Raw genomic sequence first — 23,618 nt, forward strand, 5'->3', positions numbered from 1 at the left:
TTAGAAGGCAAAGCCCGTGCTTCTTCCAGCTCCACTCTTGGCAAAGCCCGGAAGGGTCCGAGCCACACAGCTATCCGCGGGGTCTGTGAAGCCCCAGGCCGAGGCAAGCATCCTGAGCAGCGGAGGTCCCCCAGCGCCCCCTGCAGCCGCGCGCGGTCCGGGGGGAAACGGCCCCAGACTCGCGCCTCTGCACCACGCCCTGGACCCCACCCAGAAGCTCCCGCCCGGGACTGCGAGAACACCCGCTCCTCACTGCTGCAGCCACCGGGCGTGGGGTCCCTAGGGCGCGTCTGCATCCCGGGCCGCCCCCATTGCTCCGCCCGCAGCGTCCGACTTCCCCTCCCTCCTTCTGTCAGTCCCTCCCTCCCTTCCTCCCTTCCTCCCTGCTTCCCTCCTGCCCACTGGTGCCGAACACGCCGAGCGTCCTCTCTTGGGACGCTTTTCCCCTTGGCTGGTCGTCCCTTGTCTCATCCCGCACAACTTCGGGACAGTGCCGTTTGGTGTTGAATGTTCCCCTCCGAGAACGCATGGCTGGGGAAGCGAGGAGCCGGCCGGGCCCCCGAAGGGCCGCCGTCCGGGAGGCGGTGATGCTGCTGCTGTGCCTGGGGGTCCCGAGCGGGCGCCCTTACAACGTGGACACCGAGAGCGCGCTGCTCTACCAGGGCTCCCCCAACACCCTGTTTGGCTACTCGGTAGTGCTGCACAGCCACGGGGAGAACCGATGGTGAGTGGAGTCAGAATGGGGCGCTCTCGGCATCCCAGAGCGGGGAGGGAAGGGTGCCTCAGGGATTCCCTACCCAGTTCAAACTTTCCTCTCTCAGAAGGAGGCAGAAGGGAAACGCTGCGACGACCAGCTCGCTGGAGATCTATCTGTTCAGGGAAACTAACTTATCTTGAGATGCCAGCTCCCGGGGTGCGTTCTGACGCAGGGCCCTGGAGCTGGGAGTTAGGAGTGGCGGGTTGGGTGTGCGGGGTGGCGGGCGGAGGAGGGGAGGTGGGCCCGCTGCCAGCTGTACGTTACGTCTGTTGAGACCAGGGGTTCAGTGGGCAGCATAGCTCAAGTGTGCGCGTACATTTCTCGCTTTAGGCTCATAGTGGGGGCGCCCACGGCCAACTGGCTCGCCAATTCTTCTGTGGTCAATCCCGGGGCGATTTACAGATGCATAATCGGAAAGAATCCAAATCGGACATGCGAACAGCTCCAGCTGGGTGAGTTGGATCTGGGATCAGGAGCGAGTGAACCCCCCTCCCGGTGCGCCATATGTGGACTCCACGGTAAAACAAGTCCTGGAAAAACTCATGTTGGCTGTAACTTGGTTAAAGCGAATGATTTTCACTCTTAACTCCACAACATCTTCATTTCTTAACATAAAATGGTCCCCCTTTTCTGTTAATATTTTACTCCCCTTTGCTTATGACAATTTCAATACTCTGACAAAACTGTGTAGAAAATTTTCTATAATGCCCTCTCTTCATCTTTCTGCCAACCCTCAGTGTGTAAAATATCTTTTAAAGTTTCAACACATTAAGGGCAGGATACAGCTAAGCCGACTTTAGAATTTTATTTCCATCTTAGACTTACCAGCTTTATTAAAGAGAACAGGCTAAGGGGCAGGTCAGGAATAGCAGTTGAAATTGATCCCTTATCCTGTCATTTAGCCTAAGGGCTTTCTTAAAAAGAAAATGATACAGTTTTATTTAGAATTTGAAGTGTAAAAGAAGAGCACAGGAAAATTTGGAGTCTCCATTGTTACTATAATTAAAATGAGGCTTAACATATAATTATTAATTTATCTTATCAAAAACTCTCATGTTAAATGGAAACTTCTATTTGAAGTCATTCCTTAATGTGTCCTCTTAGGTTTGTGACAACTTGAAAAATGTGTTCTGATGAGAAAAAGGAGAAAGTTCATATTTCAAAGCCAAAGCAAATTTGCTTTGCACAGACACATGGGGGAAGAAAGGGGAACTAATATTAATTCAAATCTATCTTGTTGCAAACACTGTTAAGCATTGCTCTATATGTTGCTTTTTTTTTTTTCTCATAGCACCACTGAGTCATGGCTGGCATTGTTGCTACTAACATTGAGGGCTGCAAGCACTTTTTCTAAAGGTTACTCAGCTAGTGAGTGGGAGATGGGACCCCCCACGCCAAAAAGTCAGGTCTGCTTGGGTCCAAAGTCCGAGCCCTTCTCTTTTTTTGTATGCATTTTCAATGCAAACAAAATTAAATGTAGAGTCAAATATGTTGTCTGATGAACTGATGAGTCATCTGTAAATGTTGAATAAAATGTTATAATTGATACATTTTTTTTGTATTTAATTTTACTATCAATAATTTTAAGCTAAGCTAGTTACTGCATCTTTAACCCCTTTTACTTTTTATAGTAGTCTTTGGTTTTTCTCAAACTAGGAAGCTGGTTCCCTCATCTAAAGGAATTCAAATAGAATGTACACATATTGGGATTTTTATTTTTAACTCAGAGAGTATCCATAAAAGTCTAGGAGTTGTCTATAGCATGTAGAATAAGCCCCAGACTCTGTAAGCACCTTACATCCCAAAAGGCAGACTAGGAAAGCATAAAACATTCACAAACCTATCCATTTGGAATAATTCTGCAAGACATAATTTTCATTGCATGAGAGAGTTGTGGGATAAAGAACTGGGGAATGGAGCAGGCAACCTTGATCCGCGAGAGGATCTTGATAAGGTCTCAGGAGGGAAAAATTTCATTTCTATTGTCTTGTCATAGTTTCCTGATCTTTGACATTATAACAACTGATATTTAGCACATACTTCCTGTCTGTAAGGGCACTGAATCTATTTCCAGATGTCAATATTTTAACTGGAAAGATCATGTCATAGTATTACATAAAATTTAAGATAATAATGCCTCTCAAAATTGAAGGAAAACCTAAATTCTTTGGGCATGTGTAGCACACAGAAATATCCTTGGAGAAATAAGCACATAGTAGATAAGCAATAAACATGAATTAAGTGAAAATTTATTGGATGGATGGATGGATGGATGGATGGATGGATGGATGGGCAGATGGATGAATACATAAAAGCAAAGTGAAAGTTTGATCGCCGTCAACATGATTGGTGAATAAGAGAAGCAATTAGAAATGACAAGCCAAAGTGATACTTTAACTTTTAAAATTTTGGTCAATAAAAAAAGTATTGACTGAGATGAAAGGCAAAAAGGAAGAAAAGATTTTTATTCGATCACTGGTTAAAATACTAATAGCTGTAAAATACTAATAGCTTTGAATATTTGCAAAACAGCTGACTGAAGTTACTTTTGATATAACATTTTAAATAATATATCTTCTCTTCCTTTTATAAAGAAATGCAGAGGTAACGTGAAGCTATAAAATAAGGGATTGAGGATAAAGTCTAGAAAAGAAACACTAAGAACAATAAATTGATAACCAAAGACATTTAAGGATTCTCAGGTTTGTGGACTATGCAGTATTCTTTATGAGGATGTTTCAAGGAAAAAAATATTACATATATAAGTATATATATATATACTTACATACACTCACACACATACACATACACAGTCTTCTAATTCTATAGATTGTGAAGATAGCTTCAGTTGTCCTGTCTCACTATAGTGTATGGAAAACACTTAGCTCAGTACCTGACATATAAAGGACATTAAAAAATATTAGTTTATTTCTTATCGCTATTTCCTACTTAAATCTCTATCTGCATGTTATCTGTTTTAGGCAAATTGAGGTTAATAAGTAGGGACAATTAATAAACTAAACAAAAAGTTAAATGTATAAATTAAAAGCTAACTGTTGAAATGGCACACAGTGAAAAATAATTTCTTGTTGACCCAACCAAAAAATCTGAAAACTAAAGATTGAGCTATGACTGCCATGTCAATGAAGTGTTTTCTTTCATTTGGAATGGCTTAACTTGCTATCAAGGAGATGGAATTGATAGGTCTCTAAAAATGGTACCCATCTCCTATGCAATTCAAAATACTATCTACATGGACTAGTCTTTAGGTCTCAGAATTTCAGATCAAAGTTTGATTCAGACAGACAACTCCCCCCAAAAGAGGAGATCACTATCCCACTCCCTATTTGATCCCCACCTTTGTGGATAATGTTGTCGCATACCATGGTATATTCCTTATAGTCATAGTCAGAAGTGAACAACAAATGCCCATTTATCTAGAATGTTCAGAGTGTGAGATGTTGAGAGTAAGATACCTCTTTCATTGAACTGAATTGACTATAGAAGTGCTCTTCTTTTTGCATGCAAACAGACTTCTTCTACTCCTGCCTGCCTGAGAAGTGTCTCTCCTCTCAGTCCCTTGGTACCTTCCTCTGTGAACCAAAGGAAAATAGTCTCCCATCAGGAGAGTTTGAGCCCAGACTTGTTCATGAAAACTCCGTGTCTCAGGAGGCCACAGTGATCGCCACATGTTCGCTTGCTTTTCCACTCAGACACTGCATCCTTGCTGAAGCTTTTTAAAAGGAAATTTTGACCACAGATGGTTGCTAAATTAAGGCAACTTAAATAATGACTCCACAGTACTATAGTTAATCATAGTCCATTCATAGATTACCAATATTCAAAAGAATTAGAACATAAAATATATAAATGATTATAAAATTATACTTTAAAAATTGTCTCTAATTGGTTATTCAAAAGACATTCCAGGTCTTTCATTACTTTGGAGTTGCCACTAATAGCATTACACACACACACACACACACACACACATGCACACATATATTTTTCTGGATAATAGACTCTAAAGTTACATAAGTTATACAGCACCCAGTAGCCACATATGGCTATTGAGCACATGAAATGTGGCTAGTTAACAGTGATAGGTGCTGTAATATAAATTACATACTGGATTTCAAAGGCAGTACAAGAAAAGGAAAATGCAATATCTCATTAATTTTTTAGATATTGATTACATGTTGAAATATATATTTAAAAATTAATATCAATTATATATTTAAATGATATTTTAGGTTTATTAAGTTAAATAAAATATATTGTTAAAATTAATTTCTCTTACTTTTTTAATGTGATTACTATCAAATAAAACCTTTTATATGTGGCTTGAATTATATTTCAGTTGGACAGCACTGCTCTAGAGATATGTAACTTCCCTGCATAAAATAACACTAACTTTTTAGCGGATGTTTTACCAGCGTCTATGCATGGGGCTTTCACTTTTTTTTTCCAGACCAAACATTGTACAGTTAATAGATCTTTAAGCTCTCTGCTCGTGCTTCTCCTTACTGGAAAGAATAATGGTCCATCATAAGTTTGTCATCATTATTCCACTTCAGATATCTTTCTGGAAATTATATTACCTTGGCCAGCCTCCTGGTTTATATTACATAACCTATTTGGAAAAGGTTAAGTCAATTAGCATTGCATCATTAAACTAACGATTATCTCATTCTCATTTCTGCCTGATTTGCAGGAATTATTAGCTTAACATTAAAAGGCAAATCTCTCACGGTTGAAACTTCAAATATGTTCTTGATAACTTTCCTTTTCTTTTTCATTTTCAATACTCTTTAAATTGTGGTTCGTGAAGCTGAGTTGATACAGACTGGTCATTTTGAAAAATCATCCCTGAATATAGGTTGTTATGGTAATTATGCAGAAAATCAAGACAGAGAGCTTCATTAATAAACTGTCATGTTAAGAGAGTTAAGTTCCCTGATTTCCAGCAATTTCCCAAATTCGATCTCTAAAAGAATGATTTCCACATAATTTGAGAGATGAGATTTTCTAAATGCGTTTTATTTTTTACTTTGAGTTTACTTGATCACCGAGTGATATTACTAATGACTAAAAAAAATCTCCTCTTGGCAACAGGTTTGGGGGTCAGATATGGTAATCCATCGTACATGGGGGTCATGTATGCATTCAGTCACTTATTTAGAGATGCCAAAAGCCCAGAACCTGGTAATACAAAAGAAACACTGTTCTTGGCCCCAAGGAGTTTACAGTCCATAGGTTAGGTTATTATAGGAAAGCATGGTGAGAAAATTTAATCTAGTTAGGAGAATAAGGTGATATCTTCTGAAGGAATTGATGTTCAAGTGGGGAGCTAAATGAAAATCAGGAGTTAGAGGAAGAGGTTATGGGAAATGTTTCCATACAGAGGAAACAGTGTGCGTGAAGACCCTGAAGTCTTTGACAGCATGACATTTTGAACTGAAGGAAAGATGTATACAATTGGACTGTGGAGTGTGAAGTGGGTGGTTGGTTGGAGAGGTAAACAGGAATTATTTGGGGTATAATTTCCTAAGCTCTCTTTAGGAGTATGAATTTGTGTTAAGATCATTAAAGCTGGGGAGTCACATGATTAGATTTGTGTTTTAGATACTTCTGCTTGCAGAGTAGTGAATGATTTGGAGTAAATGAGTCAAGAATGAAAGTATTGAGACAGTTGTACAAAGATCTTGTTATAATTTAGGCTACATATGATTCACGCTTATACTGCCAGTGGCAGTAGGAATGAAGAAAAATAGAAATTCTATTGTTGATATAAGAAATTCCAAACCTGTAGAGGATTTTTATGAGTTTATTTGACCCAAACCAATGACAATTGCCGAGAAGCAAAATCTCAACGGATTGAGAAAATGCTCCAGAGTATGGCAGTTTCGCAGCTTATTTTATACATTAGTATTAAAGAAGGAGGCATAAAAAGGATTACATGAAATCCATTGGCGGTAGATTAATGGAGCGGGAGAAAGCAAAGTGGGGGTTGGCAAATCTCTGGGATTGGATAAAAAGTAAAATGGAGAGACACATACTTCTTTTACAATGGTGAGTACAAGACAGTTAATAATTAACAGTTAGAGCAAATAGAAATGGTATGTGAGAAACAAGATGATGAAAGATTCTGTGGTCTCCTGCTCTGGTGCCAGAGGTTGGCCCCTCAGGGGTCTGGAAAAGATTATGCTGACATTTTAAAGGTATGTTATCTTGGATACAAAAAGACACTAGACAAACTCATTTAAGGTAAAAATTGACATTTGTCAAGGAAGCTACGGGTCTAGGACGTGAGTACATACCATGACTCGATTTTAGTTAGGAATTTTTGTGTTCAGACCACCCCATGTGGTTACTTTCAGTCTCTGAGTTTTAGGGCTTGCCCTGCTGGCCTCCTCTGAGCTTGTCAGGTTTGGTATGTGGCCCCCTTTTCAACCACATTACCATTATTTAAAAGACAGATTCACTAGGACTTGGTAATTATTAAATAAGAGAGATGAAAGGGAAGAAGTTTTGAAGATGGTATTGAAGATTCTGGCTTAGACGAATGATGGTGCTATGTCCCACGAGACACAGAAGTAAATATCTAGTAATCAGTTGGATGTATGGGTCTTGTGGACAGAAGAATTTTGTCACTTCAAGGTTGAAGGTTATTGACAGTCAAAGCCCTGATGTTAATGAATTTAACCTGGGAAATCTCTAGGCGAATGGATTAGAGCAACAATCCCCAACCTTTTAGACACCAGGGACCGGTGCTCTTATGAGAATCTAATGCCTGATGATCTGAGGTGGAGCTAAGGCAGTGATACCAGCGCTGGGGAGTGGCTGCAAATATAGATGAAGCTTCACTTAGTCGCCTGCTGCTCACCTCCTGCTGTGAGGCCCAGTTTCTAACTTGCCGTGGATGGTACCAATCTGCAGCCCTGGGGTTAGGAACCCCTGCTGTAGAGGGCGCAGGATAGATCCCAGGGGATGCTTACAATTTGAGAAATAGATAGAACAGTGCTACTCAATTCTGGCTGCAATTTAGATAGAGTCTCTTAAAAAGCTTTAAGAATACCAGTGTTCATCTCAAATTAATAAAATTCCTGGTGCTGTGATATAGTGATTTATAATAAGAAATATATATTTGGTCTTTGTCCCTGTTTCTAGCACAGAGCATCTAAAACCCTTGGAATTTCCTGAATGATGCCTTTTATTATGTTAATGAGGTGACTTTTGGACCCCACTTAAGGATGGAGGCTTGTTGCCTGTGGAGCCAGCCATGTGGTTAAAGGGTGGTAACTTTTAGTCCTATTCCCCTGACCTCCAGGATGGGGAGAGGGGCTGGAGGTTGAGTCAGTTGCCAATGGCCAATGATCTAATCAATCATGCCTATGCAATGAAGCCTCCATAAAAATTCAGAAGGACAGAGTTTGGAGAGCTTCCAGGTCGGTGAACATAGGAAAGTCAAGGAAAGTGCCTCAGGGCATAGAAGCTCTGCATCCTTTTCCCATACTTTGTCCTATATATCTCTTCCATCTGGCTGTTCCTGAATTATGTGCTTTCTAATAACTGGTGATCCAGTAAGTAAAATGCTTCTCTGAGTTCTGTGAGCTGCTCTAGTAAATTAACTGAAACCAAGGAGAAGATAATTGAAACCTCCTATAGCCAATTGGTCACAAGCACAGGTGACAATCTGGACTTGCAATTGGCACCTAAAGTATGTATCTGTTGAGGGTGGGGGCAGTTCTGTAGGAGTGAGCCCTTAACCTGTGGGATCTGATGCTACTTCCTCTTAGATAATGTCAGAATTTAGTTGAATTGTAGGGCACCGAGCCAGTGTTAGAGAACTGTGGTGTGGAAAATCTCTCCGAAACATACATTAGAATTGAGTTCAAAGGGCATCAGAATTCTCCAAAAGTCCTCAGATGATACCAATATTCAACCATGGTTGAGAACCACTGGAGAAGAAAAAAGGAGCCTGAAAGGAATGACCAAGGAGAAGCCAAAGGGGTAACAATGAAATCAGGCCAATGTAGCATTATGAAAGTTTAAGGAGGAGAGATTTTGAGAAGAGTGAGTAGTTGATGGTATCAAAAGTTGACAAGAAGTCAAGCCAGGTAAGAATTTAAGAGGTTTCATTGAATTTAGAGAGAATCAGTTCATCAGTAACTTTGGTAAGACCAGTTTTGGTGGTGAAATTAGACTGCAGAGGGTTGAGAAGTAAGAGTGAGAAAATATTGGTGGCAAGTGTCAACAACTCTCTTAACTGAGTTCTTCCTTCATTAATTAAATAATTTTTGACAATTATTTATGCTAAGTACTGGGAATAGAAAGTTGAATAAGACATGGCTGAAGCTCTCAAACAACTCAGTTGAGATGACAAGAAGGACAGGTGAACAGATAACCTAAGTCTACCTCAGCCTGATATTGTACCTTGTTTTCTTGTGAAAGTTTTCTAGTATTTGTTAGAATATCATTTTGTTTGCAAATCATTGTCTTTGTAATGTCTTATTCCATCCTTTAAACTTTGTACAGAGAGGTGTCCTCTAATATCTGTAACTCGCATCTGTCTGACCCTCCGCTGGTGCAGGACAATGCCACAGACTCCCTGACTGATTTTTATTTCTCTCATATTTTTAAAACTTGCTGTCTTCCTGACTTCCTCTGTCCTACCATATGAATTCCAAAAGCAAGCACAGAACTTCAATATTGACCACTTAGCATTGAGTGTAGGTTTCCATGGAGCTTTTTGTTTACATTTTTGTATTGTTCCTATTTCAAATGATATCCATATATTAGTGATAGTTTTTCCTATGAATCCTTAAATCCAAGAGATTAACTGAAAACCATGGAAGAAGAGAATTTTCTTATTTTCTAATGTTGGAAACTAATTTTATTATCTTAGTAGGTCTATTATAGAAATAAAATTAGTATAGGATTATTAATAATGTCAATATTTAGGTTCTTTTCTTGCTTAACAAGGAAAAGTATTAATAGAAAATCATTGCAAGGTAATACAGAGTGGTGTGGTGGTTGACAGTGTGGATTTGAATCCTTTCTGCCCCCCAATTATTAGGGGTGACTTGGGACAAGAAGCTTAATCTCCCATAGCTTCTCCAACTATGAAATTGGGATAATAATACCTACTCATAGGGATGTAATAAAAGCTAAATGAGTTAATATATTTGTTTACACGTAATAAAAGTATGCTTGGTACATAGGAAGCACATAATAAATATTAGTAATTATTATAAAACAACATTCCCTCTTTAAATTATGCTCACCAAATATATCAGTTACAGTACATTTATCTACTGTAGTTAGTAAAAATGTTTGTATAGGTTTTCCACAGGAATTTGGAAAACGTTTGGGCCTAAGGTCCCTGGAGGAGACCCTGAACCTAGAATCAAGTTCACAAGAGACCTGGCTTTCTAGAATTCTGAGGCCTAGTGATGACTCAGGATCAACCCAGATTTATAAAATTACAACATAAAACTTGGTACTACTCCCTGCAGACATTACCTCAGTGTTGAATTCTCTTTCTGAATACAATAAAGTAAAATAAATAGAGTTAAATCATTAAGTAAAAAAGTATATAAAATAAAATGGAATAGTGGACTGAAATAACTGGCTTTTTCAGGCCTATGATTGTATGAGCTGTTTCTCACATTAATTGAGCATGATAATTAGCCATTCTCAGATTTTGACTAGGAACTCTGAAAATACAACATTTAGATATCAGTTTTTCCAGAAAGAAAATACTTTGAGAATGGTTTCTAATTTTGATGTTTATTTTGATCGTTTGACTCTTGTTTGCCACTAGACAAGGTGGAGGGAATGGTCTTAGAAGCTTAATACTCTCATGTCCCATATCACCTCAAAATTTTGGGTTATTTTACTTTTTATTATTGTTATTACTGTTGACTTCATAAACATTATTGTTATCTTTTAGAAACATCATCACGTTTTATTAGATGCATGAGGAAAGTAAATAGCTTAACGTAGTAAACATGGATTTAATAGTAATTAGGGTTAGATAAGAAAAACTAAAAGAAGAGGCTCCTTGGCTTAAAGAGCTGAAGGCTGCTGACCAAATCTCTCAGCACTATGAGCTCCCTCTGCTGGTGAAGTCCAAATCAACATAGTGTAAGTATGCTGGGAAGCAGAAGCATTTACCATTTAATGAACACCTACTAGGTGCCAGGCAGTCTTGTATGCACAGGCATAAATTTTCTGTAATCTTCATAACCATGCAATGATAGGTCTTATAATCTTGTCATATTTGAATTGATTTGTTCACTTTTAATCCCAAATGGTTTTTTAATATTCTGAATTTAGGTAGAGAAATGAATTGTATAATTGTTTTCACTCAGTAATTATTGCTTCTACAAATAAAGCTATCTGGAATGAATAGCTCTTTATAAAACATAGAGTAGAAAGAGTCATTCATTTTTCAAGATAATTTGAGGAAAAGTTAGAGTGGAATAGTTTGAAACATAGGACTTTCCTTTTAGTGGAATAGAAATTCAACTCTAAAAAAAGTAATTGGTAGAAGTAAGGACTTTATTTTTCTTAAACTTGAAATCACATCACATGTTTTGAAGGATCAGATAACTATATATGTTGTCTTAGTAGCTAGAAATCCAGACTGAGCGCCCCAATCAAATGTCCGAAGCCATGGGGAAGCCGTAGCACAGTACACATGCAGATAAACCAAACATGCCGTTACATTCAAAAGTCCCAGGTGCACCTACCCACAGAGCATTTCACTCAAGCTGTCAACAAGTTATAAAAAGAAGAACTTTGAGTCTGACCTTTCCCCTTGGTCTTTCCTGAGTGGAAATGCCGGGGTACTGAGAGCTGATGTAAATTGAGGAAAAGGGCAGGGCAAGATAGGGACCAAGTAAGTGACATTTTTCGTGAACACTAAATAGTTAGCTACACAGTCCATGGGCAGATTTGTGATATTTTGCACATTTTCGAAGAAGATTTAGGAAGTGAAATCGATTTCAGTTAATTCACACATCTGAAATATTTGTAGACTTCTACTGTATATATTGTAGGGTCGTGGGAGTAATATATGCCCTGTTTCTGACAAATTTTTGATTTTAATCTTTTCTATTTACCAGCTTCATGGATTTAGACAAGTTACTTCCTTAAGACTCAATTTTCTCATCTGTAAAATGGGATTGATAAAACAGTCTGCTGTTGAGAATTAAATGAGTTAATGTGTATGTTAAGGCCTCACTGAGAACAGCGAGGTGCTGCAAATACTTCGTAGAGGAAGATATATGCCATGACATACATACAGCTTAATCATGTTCAGCTTAATCCTCAAAATAATAATAATGTCAACATCAACTAACATCTGTGTGCTTTCACTGCTAGGCTCTGGCCGAAGCACTTCACACAGATCTCATTTACTCCCCATAATCCTTGCAGAAAGGCTCTGAAACAGGCACCTCCTGTGGGCCCCAGCTATCTCAATCTTAAAGAGTCCTACTCACTTATTACACTTTGTAAAGACCCTCAAACCTGCAAACAGTTTCCCTTCAGACCATCTGTTACTGTCTTAAAACTTAAGGGAATAATATTTTGGAAGAGAAGTAGGGAAGAATAGTAGAGAAGGAAGATCTCTCCAAAGCTTAGATCCCTGAGAGTTTGGTGAAATTTTTGCAGTAAAGGATTATTAATCTAGTGAAGGATTTTTGTGGTGGTGTAATGTATTTCAGAATTCCCTCCCTCAGCAAGTACATATTTTGTTCCTGCCTTCTGCTCGTAAGGCCCTGTTCTGTACTGTGAGAATGCCACAGGCAACAAAATGGTCAACCTGCCCTGGTGATATGAAGCAGGGAGGAGGAGGTATAAAGTGTACCTAATTAGCTCTAGCTACACTTTACAGTCAACATCTTTTACAGTCAACTATTGAAATGACTGCTTATTCACATTTATATACACATATGTGTACTAATGCAAAATCAGTATATGGACATACAAACTGAAGATATAAGCACACATCTTTATATTTTCTTGAAATGAAAAACAAAAACGAAAAAAGAAAGATAGGCTTATGTATTAGAATAAGGGGTATGGTTTAATATGGCTTTGTATTTTTAATGTCTACTGGGGAAAATGCATTCAACCCCACTAAGAATTAGTCATTCTAGTTGTACAAAAGCATGGAAAATTATCACATGTTAATTTCTGCTGACCTCTTTTATGTTAGACCATGTAAAGTACTGTTTCAATTACGAAGCTGATTTGATTTACTGAGTTTAGATTAGTAATGTATGAGCTGAGTTGAAAACCAGATTATAAATCATTTCAGTATGACATTTTGGTAAAATATAAAGATAATATGAGTTTATTTATAATGCTCTGTCAGGGAAATTCATGAGAATTATCTTCCTCATGACAGTTTTAATAATCATCATTTCTGACCAAATTAGAAATACTGTACTTCCACATGAAGAAAATTTGCTTAACATTTGATATCCTGTTTCAATATCTAGCTGAAACCAAAAAGGACAAAAAAGCTATTATTATTCTTTTTTAAAAGGAAATAGTTTCTTTTTAAATATGATATAATACAGGAAAAGGCATAACCATTTACACTGTAGGGCAGTTGCTCACCAGCCCAACTGCACACTACAGCTACCTGGGGAGCTTTACAAAAAATTCTGATGTCTGGGTCTCAACCCGGACACATCAGATCTGCACCTCTGGGAGTGAGATCCAGGTGTTGGCATTTGTTCAGAATTCCCCCCAGATGATCCTAATGTCCTGTGAAGGCCGAGAACCACGTGATAAAAGAGTGGATTTAGGATCAAGCGAGGTTAAGGGAAAGCTCTGGAGAAAGGCACTGAGCATAAGCTGACGATGGGAAGGCTATACCTCTCTGCCGAGATTCTGCAGACACTACAGAATAAAACGGTAAAAAAAATTCCTAGAAATTAGGAAAAGACTCAGAACAGTAGTGAGGACTTATAGGCTGTTCTTTGAACTGATCCTATCTTTTGACCAGTCCTAAAAGTACCTCAATATTATTGTTGCTGGCAGAAGCTATATTAGGAAGTGAAAAAGGAGAAACCTGTGTTAACGTGTCTGTGTGTCTGTTCACTTATTAGAATTAGTTTTTATTTCTTATGTGGAAGGATAATTGTTCCATGATTTTGTTATTTATGTGAATTTCCTTTTTGCCTATGCATTCATCCTTTTGGACTCACATTTCTAATTAAGATACAAAAAAAAAAAAAAAACAGAAGGCAGTCAAACCACAGTCAAAGCTTTAAATTGTTTTTCATTTATTGACCTGTTTTCAGCACACATTTCTGGGATTTGTGTTGAGGGTGGGCTCATGCTGAACTGATGCAGTTCTGGTCAAAATGAAGTAGGTCTTTATTTACTAAGCCTCGGAAGCAGACAGGATAGTTGTGAATAAATATACTGGTACTTGTATTTGTCAGGGTTCACCAGAGAACAGAACCAATTGGGTAGATAGATCTGTCCGTCTGTCTATCTAAGAGGAGATTTATTATAGTAATTGGCTCCCTTAGTTACAGAGGCTGAGAAAGTCCCTTGATCTGCCATCTGTAAGCTGAAGAAGCAGGAAAGCTGGTGGTGTATCTCAGGCCAAAGGCTTGAGAAGAAGGGTATGCGAGGTGTAAGGGGGCATTGGTGTCTCAGAGATCTTGTAGATACTCAGACATGGAGTGGAAGATGTTTGAGGGAAGCGACATTGATAAAGTGGGAAAGTGAGTAGTTTGGTAATGATGTGTGTGAGACTGAGTGTGAGTTTGAGACTGAGCGTGGTGACATCGTGATGTCACCTGGTGGAGCTAAAACTGAAACAAAGAATACAATATGGAATTATCTATGGCTCCAGAAAACAATTTAATCACAGGCATTTCTCTAGTCTTCATTTAAAAACTTAAAAATACAAGAACTCAGCCAAGAAACAGACAATAACAATTCACTATTTGTACACATAAAAACTTAGCCCTTTTTATCCAGCAATTTACATGGTATTGTATGGTTCTAAACTATCATATATTTAACTATTTTTAAACTTTCAGGTGGCATCTCTAGAACAGTAAATTTGTTTCAAATATTGGGTTATAATTTTGATGAAAGTGTCCATTAAATATTCCACGTTTTAATAGAGGTCTGTGTTGTTACCTTCATGTCTTGTCCTTAATTTTCCTCCTGCTCAGTTTCCTGGGTGTCTGTAAATTTAGAAGACTTTGGTATTTTCATAGAGGATATTTCATTGAAGTGTCTATTGTGGTAAATAATAGAAACTTCAGACTTCAGACTTCAAACTTCAAATTTCAAACTTCTACCATTTAGCATCTATTTTGACATTAGTTAAAAAAAAAAGTAGTTTTAGTGAAAAAGTCAAACTGAAAATTGCATTACAATGGAAGTTAAAATTTTTTGTCATTCTTCCACTTTCCTTCAATTATATTGGCATCATGTAGTCGCAGTAACAATTCTGTTGGACCTTACCCATCCAACACAACACAATTGTTTTTCTCTCTCTTTCCGTCCCTCTCCCCTTCCTTTTTCTCTTTATTAGTTTTAACATAGAAATCTGCTGTTTCTACCGGGACCATCTTTATCAGAGTTTGGGCTGCAGAAAGAATCCCTTTCCATTCCAAGCATTGCTAATCAGAAAGATTGCCTTTCCATTCCAGACATTGCTAATCAACCCTAGCATTCTTCTTCCAGACCCATCCTAGTCCTGTCTTCCTTTCAGTCCAGTGCTCCAAGCAGCCACTACCAGTGGGTAGGAGTTGATACTATTCTGTGAGGAACCTGGCCAGAAAAACATTATCCACATCCTATTGTAACAATGTTCCAGACCATCCAAATCACCTGGGGTCATCAGGGCCTCACCTGGACCTAATGAATCAATCTTCAGAGAAGGGATGAGGAAACGTTCTTGTTTTCAGCTGTGTTGAAGGGTTTTGTTTGTCCTGAACATTTTGGAGAACAAATGTATATACCTGCATCTTTCTATACTCCTTAAAACAGGGTCTCTGCTACCCAGGAGATTTTCTGCAAATAATTTCATTTTCAAAATGTTAGCCTTTTCTATGTAGGTATTCTGAGTTCAGGAAATTTTATCTAGAGGTCAAGTTTATAGGAGGAGATAAAGTGCCTAATGATTTAGAGAATGGTCCCTATAAATGTATGAAAACTTGATACCAGTGACCAGTGTTTAAAATTAAGAAACCCAAGTTCCACATCCTTATCCAATCAGATTGATGCAGATTTGTTTACCTGCCTTTGGAATTAAGCTCAGGTGGAATAGAACTGTCACATGGCAATTGAAGAGGGTGAAAATAAAGACAAAAAAGATTCTTAAGATACTGCATCTTTTCCTCTCCCAAAATCACTTAATTGAAATTAATACTGTATCCCAGCTATAAGGCAAAGAAGTCATTCTAACAAAGGAAAAAATATATATATATATATCACTGGGAAGATCGCTTTTTCTTGTGCAGTTTAGAAGTACTGTATTGCCCATGAATAATATTTATGTTTGTCTTTCTGGCTATTCATGCATTTGCTGAAGTATTTATTGAAGTTTATAACTTCCAGTTTTTCAAGTCTTTTATTCATTGTTGAGAACAGTCACAATCTACTAAATGTAAACCATAGGGCAATTTGTTTTAACTTCTAGGCATTATTGGAATGCTAATTATACAGGGCCACTTTCCACATGCTCAGTCATCACCTTCCAGCTTTAATAAACTGTCTTAAATGCTAAGGACCAGCATTTAATGTCTCAATACCAGAAATGTCTTAAAAGTGCTCTGGTAATGTTGCCTGTAATGCTAGATAATTGGTCAAAACAAAGGTGCAAATTCTTTGCCAAGCATTACGTACTGCCATTGTATTTTCACAGCCTGTGTTGGCTTAAACTGATTTCTTCCATCCTAATCATGTTGGTTAGCTATCTCCTATATCGAGGCCATCTCTTCACGATGTTACCAGTCATTTCTACAAATAAAAATTAACTTATGAGAGAACAGTTATATTGGCACAGAGTAAGGCACAGTTACCCCCACATTGTGCACTGAATAATAAGATGATAGAGAAGCAGGGGATAAGGACATTCCATATGTGGTCGAAGGAAAAGGCATTGGGGATAAGCATGATGTGTTTATCTTTTCTGCTCTTGTAGAATAGTATGGTTTTCACGATAACTGATAACGTTATTTCAAATGCTGTAGGTAGCCCTGGTGGAGAACCTTGTGGAAAGACTTGTTTGGAAGAAAGAGACAATCAATGGTTGGGAGTCACACTTTCCAGACAGCCAGGAAAAAATGGATCCATATTGGTAGGTTATTGGAATTGGTCCACTGATCACATCATGAAATCAGAAATTCTCGATGTTACTTTCACATCATTTGGTCTACTTTTATGTTTTATTCAGACTTGTGGGCATAGGTGGAAAAATATATTTTATATAAAGAATGAAAATAAACTTCCTACTGGTGTTTGCTATGGAGTACCCTCTGATTTAAGAACAAAACTGAGCATAAGAATAGCTCCATGTTATCAAGGTAAGACATGATTTTGATATTAACTGGATCAAGAGAAACAAATGAATATCTTTAAATTTTTTTAAATTATTTTCAATTTTGGTTGTATGGGGAGATCTTTGAAATAGTAGTGTTCTTTTTAACTACTCAAAGTATTCTTTCCTTTTTTCCAATTGCAGTAGTATTCGTTTTTATAAATGTACATCGTGTTTTTAGGAATAGAAATTCTACAGTTGAATTTAAATAATTCTAAAATCTAGTTGATAATTACCCACTTTTGTATTAAATATATTTTTAATTCAGTATAAGTGAGTCTAATGTTCAAAAAATATAGTACACTTAAAATTATGAAGTTAGATCGAAGTCAAATCAGAAAGAAGCTGTTTAGGTTTCTTGCTTTACCTTTAGCTTCAAAGAATATTCAGAGTAAGCAAATACTTTCCATTCACTGTCTTTTTTTTTCAAATTCATATTTTCATTGAAACAGCAAGGGATTGTATCTAAAGTTTGAAAGGTTTTTCTCATAAAAATTCTAGGCTGGGTGGTTCCACAGAGTAGTGGTTAGCACATCTACTTTACAGGCAGCAGAAGGTCCTGGGTTTGAACCCCAGCGGAGCCTAGGCCCAGGCCCCCTGAGTGTGCCAGTCCCCGCCCCGCCCCACCTCACCTCCCAGAGCGTGAGAGAAGATGCTCCGCCTTCAGAGATCCAGTTCTTAAGGGGAGATGGCAATATCCTTAGACCAGGGGTGGAAGTGGGGCGGGGAGAGGAAAATTAAAAAAAAAAAATTCTGGGCCATGGACATTAAAGCATATAGAGCTAGGACATAAATAGACAACTGAAGTGAGCAAAGTTAGAGGTGAATGTCAACAGAGTGTTAAAATGGTATCAGCAATGGAAGCAAAATTCTAAAAATGTCTTTGAAAAACTCAGTTAAATATATATGCATTCCATTTTTCAATTTTTCTAACCAAAATAATTATCCTAGTGTCCAAAGAAATTTTCTATTACCTGACAAAATTTTGACCAAGTATACAAATTCAGTTATTTTAATAACTGAATCATGGATAATTTTTTATCATATATATTCCAGATTTGCCTTTGGATGCCTAGAAGGTAAAAAGTGCATTTAAAATTTTTAATTGCAATAAAATTCAGTTTTCCATGTGTTTATTATCCTCTTTTTCTTAATGGCTTATGGTTTACACTTTATTTTCACAATAGAGTTCTTATTTTTGCTCAGACATACCTAGCCACATTCTATAAAATATTCCAGGTGACATAAACCTAAGACACCTAATATGGCAAAATTTATAAAAATGGAAAAAAAAATAGGGGCAAGGAAAATATAAAAAGATGTGAAAAGTCATGACAAGGAATAGTAATTATAAATGACTTAACAATTTATTTAACTTTTCTAGTTAGCAAAGCCAAAACAAAGATATGGTCCTGATTATGACTTTCATAAAGGTTTACTTATGTCGATTCTTCAGGAGAAGCAAACCTTGTCATCCTAGTAAGTTCCAAAGCATCCGGCCATGTGGGCTTTGTAATTGGAGACCCTACATCTCCATGCAGATCTTGACTTAACCTGTTATTTTCAGCTGGGCAAAATCTGGGAAGCCTATTTTAAATAGAAACCTGGACTAGAAGCCACAAATCCTACTTCTTAGATACTCACTTGACAGTTTTTTTGGTTTGTTTTGTTTTTTCTTGAGTGTACACTACATGTTCTTCCTATGAAAAAGAGTCAGGGGTAGATACCTTTATTGCTATTTCATAAGGATATTTTGAAGATTGATAAGGAAGAGGTTTGAGGTTTTAAATTTTATCAAAGTTACTATTTTAAGAATGAGGTAGAATAAAATATCGACCATAAAAGTTATATATTTGTAAGGATTTATAAGATTAAAATTATGCAGATCTTGTCTTTATTTTTAAATAAAATTTTGATTTTTTTTTTTTTTTTTACTTTAGATTATGTGAGGAAATTTGGAGAAAATTTTGCATCATGTCAAGCTGGAATATCTAGTTTTTATACAGAGGTAATAGTCCAAAAAATAGCTGCTATAAATGTTTACATATAAAATTTTAATTCTTCTAAAGATTTTGAAAACCGATGTTATACTTTACAGCAAAAATTGTATAAGATCTGAATGACACCTCTTATATTTGAGAGTACAGTATTAAACTTAATTTATACCACTCAATATTACATATTTTGAGAAAATATTAATATTTAGTCGAGTGTGCTACCCAAGTCTAACTAAAAGCCTGTATTAGAGTATTACTTTCATTAAGAATTGAATATAAATGAAAAATAGCTATAGTTATTTGTTTCATTAATTTGGGCATTGACAATATCTATACAAGTATGTTTTCTTAATAGTTGAGGAGTAAAGGAAGCATATAAATCTGAACTTTTCATTAAAAGAATTGGGAGATTTTGGAACTTAATATCCTCTTAAATTACATATATTCCCAAACTATTTTTCCCTGTCGACCACACTGGTCATTCTGTGACTCTCAGTGAAAGGTGACAGTTATACTCAACCGTAAAATCTCCCAGTTTCTCTTAAAAACTCATTATGAATATATGAATGTTTTCTGAATCTTTGTAGACAGTCTGTATCATGCCTTGGATTAACAATTTCCATAACTATTACCTACTATGTAAAAAAATAAATGCTTCCATAGTTTATATTTAAAATGATTCTTTTTTAAAGTTCAGGACTGTTTAGGAATTTAGAAATATGTTAAAGCTGTTTGACTGCTGGAAGTTTTCATATTTTACCAGCTAAGTGTCTGCTCATTCCAACCTTCCCTCTGTTTTTTTTCCTAAATTTGTATTAATCATCAAATATACCCCAAATTCCATTGGACTTACTTTTTCTTAAAGTAACATTAAGGAAACTAATGGCTTTTTGCAAATTGAAATAAATTAAGTCCACTTTTTACTCTTTGACAATACATGATTATCCCTGTAATGAGCACTAATGAATTACCTAGATATGATTTGCTTTAATAGAAATCACATTGCCTTTCTCCTGAAAGCTTACTCTAGTGTTCAGTGATTCTACCTTTGATTTCTAAGTCCACTGATAAATATGAAGTGAGAGTTTTAGTTTTTCTTCTCTGAAATTCTACTTTTAGGTGAAAATTCATTACCTATCTTCTCTGGCTTTTTTTTTTTTATATATATATTTTTAATATGCTCACATACTCATATTTCAGAAATTTATTGTAGAAATGTATCGTCACTATTAAAATATATATCTGGGAGAGGTTTTGGGTGATGAGATTAAACTTTTAAATGACGATAGTTTTTTTCTTACAGGATTTAATTGTGATGGGTGCCCCAGGATCGTCTTATTGGACTGGCTCTCTTTTTGTCTACAATATAACTACAAATAAATACAAGGCTTTTTTAGACAAAGATAATCAAGTAAAATTTGGAAGTTACTTAGGTACTATTAAACTTGACACTCGAATTATAATCTTTCTTAGAGATACTAGTAATTATAAATAAGAGAAATTGTATTTTCAAAAGCTCTAAATGGCCAGTGACAAAGAGCCAGTTTTCTCTTTAAGAATATAACTTATGAAACTTTAGTTAATATTTTACATATGGAACTACAATCATCAAAAATAATTGTTAGACTATAGCTCCTGGTTTAATTTACACTTTGCAGTAAAACACTTAAACTTATATCTTTATGCAGTCAACTTATTATAAAGATAGCGTCTATTGAGTGCTTACCATATCCTAGAACTTTCACAAGCACTCTACATGAATTAACTCAATTATGTATGACTGAGTACAGTTTCTTAAAGGACTGACTGAAAGTCAATGGGACTGTTGACAGCATTTTAGACAATGGGGAACATTAGGAAGGATATGGGTCTAAAAACAGCTCATTGACCTTTGCCTCACAAGTTCTTAGCATATTTTCCAGAGCTAAACTATTATCTACATATCTTATTTTATTCTTTAGTAAGTCATCAGTAGGATACTTTATTTCTCCAGAAACACAAGATTTTTCTGGCATTAATTCTCATAGTAAAAGGAATGCTTTTCCTGTAGTCTCTTAGAAAGTACAGATTTGCTTACACCATATGTGCTTCAAATGTGAGCATCCTATACTCAAATAATTATGATAAGAAGAAGCAGTACTTTTTCCCATTCAAACGAAGGAAAGCATTTTCAAACAGTGGGAATTCATTTTCAATTCAACATTTACTTGTTTATGGTTGAAGGATATCTTAAAGTATTATAAAACCGTAACTTGGTATTATGCCTTTTATTGCATAATAAAAAAAAATACTTTCCCTTTTCAGTCATCATAAAATTTTATCACAATAGGAAGACTTCATGGCAAAAAAGTTTTTTTTAAAGTGTAAGATGTCACATTTTATATACTCTGAAATATTTCTGTTGTAATCCTAGAATCCTGATACTACAGAGACTAATAAACCAAATGTAAAGATGCTGTCTTCAATTTCTAGGATTTAGAAATACAATCCATGTGACTAATTTCATAACATACATATTAATACTGGCTTAAAGTTTATAATGAATGACCAATTTTGTATATTGCTTCGCTAAATATTTAAACTGTTTAGTCCTGTTGAATTCAGTCTCATTTAATTCTTAGTTGATTTATGATAATATATTTTACCCATTGCAAATGGAGATTTTCATACTTGTCTCTGTTTCTTTGAAGGATACTCGGTTGGGGCCGGTCATTTTCGCAACAGGCATACTACCGAAGTAGTTGGAGGAGCCCCTCAACATGAGCAGATCGGTAAAGTAAGATACACATTTTTATATTTATTTCTTTACAAAGGTTCAAATAGATTGCATGAGAGAATTAGATATTAAAGGAGGAACTGCAAAAATTCTTAGGAATGAAAGCTAGCAACGATGAGCAATGTGCTACATTTAGTGGAATTGGTAAAAGTTGTATGGCTTTTAGATAAAATTTAGGAGAAGAGTTTTAAGGAAAATTATATAATTCAAATGAAGCTTTTCTTCCTCATGAGTAAATTGTTTTTGAGAGAATTATCTCAAGATGTCCAGGGAATATATTTATTGCTTTAACAAGTTCTCAGCTGAAGGGAAATTGAGGCCACTAGGACATGTTTTATAGCTAGAAAGATGTTATTTCTGGCTCTAGTTATTGTCACACTGTTGTATAGATGTTACTAAATTTTTCTGAGCCCTACTTTGAAAAGTGAGCCAAACTGCTTTCTGTGTCCTCTCTCAAGGATCAATAAGGTAGTTTCTCAGAAGGTAGTTTTGCAAGGAAGGCACGTTAATGTGAATGTGGTTTCCTGAACCTTCAGTATCACTCTGAAAAGGATTTTTTTAAATATATTTAAGCAATTATAAGTAATGAAAATTGATGTTTCAATCAAATGAAATTTTTTACAGTGTGACAGCAGTCTAACATTTTCTAATTCTTTCCCCAATTGCAGGCATACATATTCAGCATTGATGCAAAAGAACTAAGTATCTTACATGAAATGAAAGGTAAAAAGGTAATATGTCTCCACTTTGGTATCACTGGGTGCTTTTGTGAATAACCCTGCTTTTTTCTCAATGACGGGATCTGGTTTGCTTTGGGGCAGCTTGGCTCTTATTTTGGAGCTTCTGTCTGTGCTGTGGACCTCAATGCAGATGGCTTCTCAGACCTGCTCGTGGGAGCTCCCATGCAGAGCATCATCAGGGAGGAAGGAAGAGTGTTCGTGTACATCAATTCTGGCTCGGTAAGTCCAACGGCTCCCACTTATGGGATTATGATGGAAACTGAAGCTCCTTATTCCAGAATTCTGAGGCATAGATTCTTAGGCTCGTTTTACTGATGAAAGTGAAAATTCTTGTATTATACTGATTCTCTAAAAAAGAAATGGAATGTAATGATGAATGGGCAGCTGTCTCATTTTGATATTCCAGAAGAACGAAATTAGTTCTAGAGTTTCACTATTCACAGCTTGTATGTGTTTACTCCAGCAATTAAAATGTCTTCCAGTTTTATGACACAAATCTAATTTGAAAAATGATTTTTATAGCCCTCAAAATATGGATTTCTTATTCTATAATGAATGTCCTTATATAATTTGAAAATTATAAAATATTACTAGAGGTAGAAGATTTTTATGAAGTATTTTTAATTTCTTGGTTTGACAATTGGAAATGAGACATGTCTTGATAAAATGTTAATCTGCACAATTAGTATAGATTACATTTTTGATAAGAATATAAAATTGATGTAGTTTATTCCAAAGTGGATATAGTAGTTGTAGA

The 23,618-nt window shown here is 36.4% G+C and overlaps 1 protein-coding gene across 1 annotated transcript in view; it reads left to right on the forward strand.

Moving 5' to 3' along the window:
- Window positions 1–379: 379 nt before the first annotated feature.
- Window positions 380–23,618, forward strand: part of ITGA4 (integrin subunit alpha 4) — a 73,014-nt gene continuing 49,775 nt past the window's right edge. The window contains exons 1-9 of the mRNA XM_039855247.1: window positions 380–724; window positions 1,088–1,209; window positions 17,002–17,108; window positions 17,205–17,334; window positions 19,289–19,356; window positions 20,649–20,778; window positions 22,036–22,121; window positions 22,790–22,852; window positions 22,943–23,080. Of these exons, the coding sequence (XP_039711181.1) occupies window positions 528–724; window positions 1,088–1,209; window positions 17,002–17,108; window positions 17,205–17,334; window positions 19,289–19,356; window positions 20,649–20,778; window positions 22,036–22,121; window positions 22,790–22,852; window positions 22,943–23,080 (1,041 nt within the window). The 5' untranslated portion in view covers window positions 380–527. The remainder of the gene's footprint in view (window positions 725–1,087; window positions 1,210–17,001; window positions 17,109–17,204; window positions 17,335–19,288; window positions 19,357–20,648; window positions 20,779–22,035; window positions 22,122–22,789; window positions 22,853–22,942; window positions 23,081–23,618) is intronic.

Source organism: Pteropus medius, unplaced genomic scaffold (assembly GCF_902729225.1).
Source record: "Pteropus medius unplaced genomic scaffold, Ma_sr-lr_union100, whole genome shotgun sequence".
Taxonomy (NCBI): Eukaryota; Metazoa; Chordata; class Mammalia; order Chiroptera; family Pteropodidae; genus Pteropus; species Pteropus medius.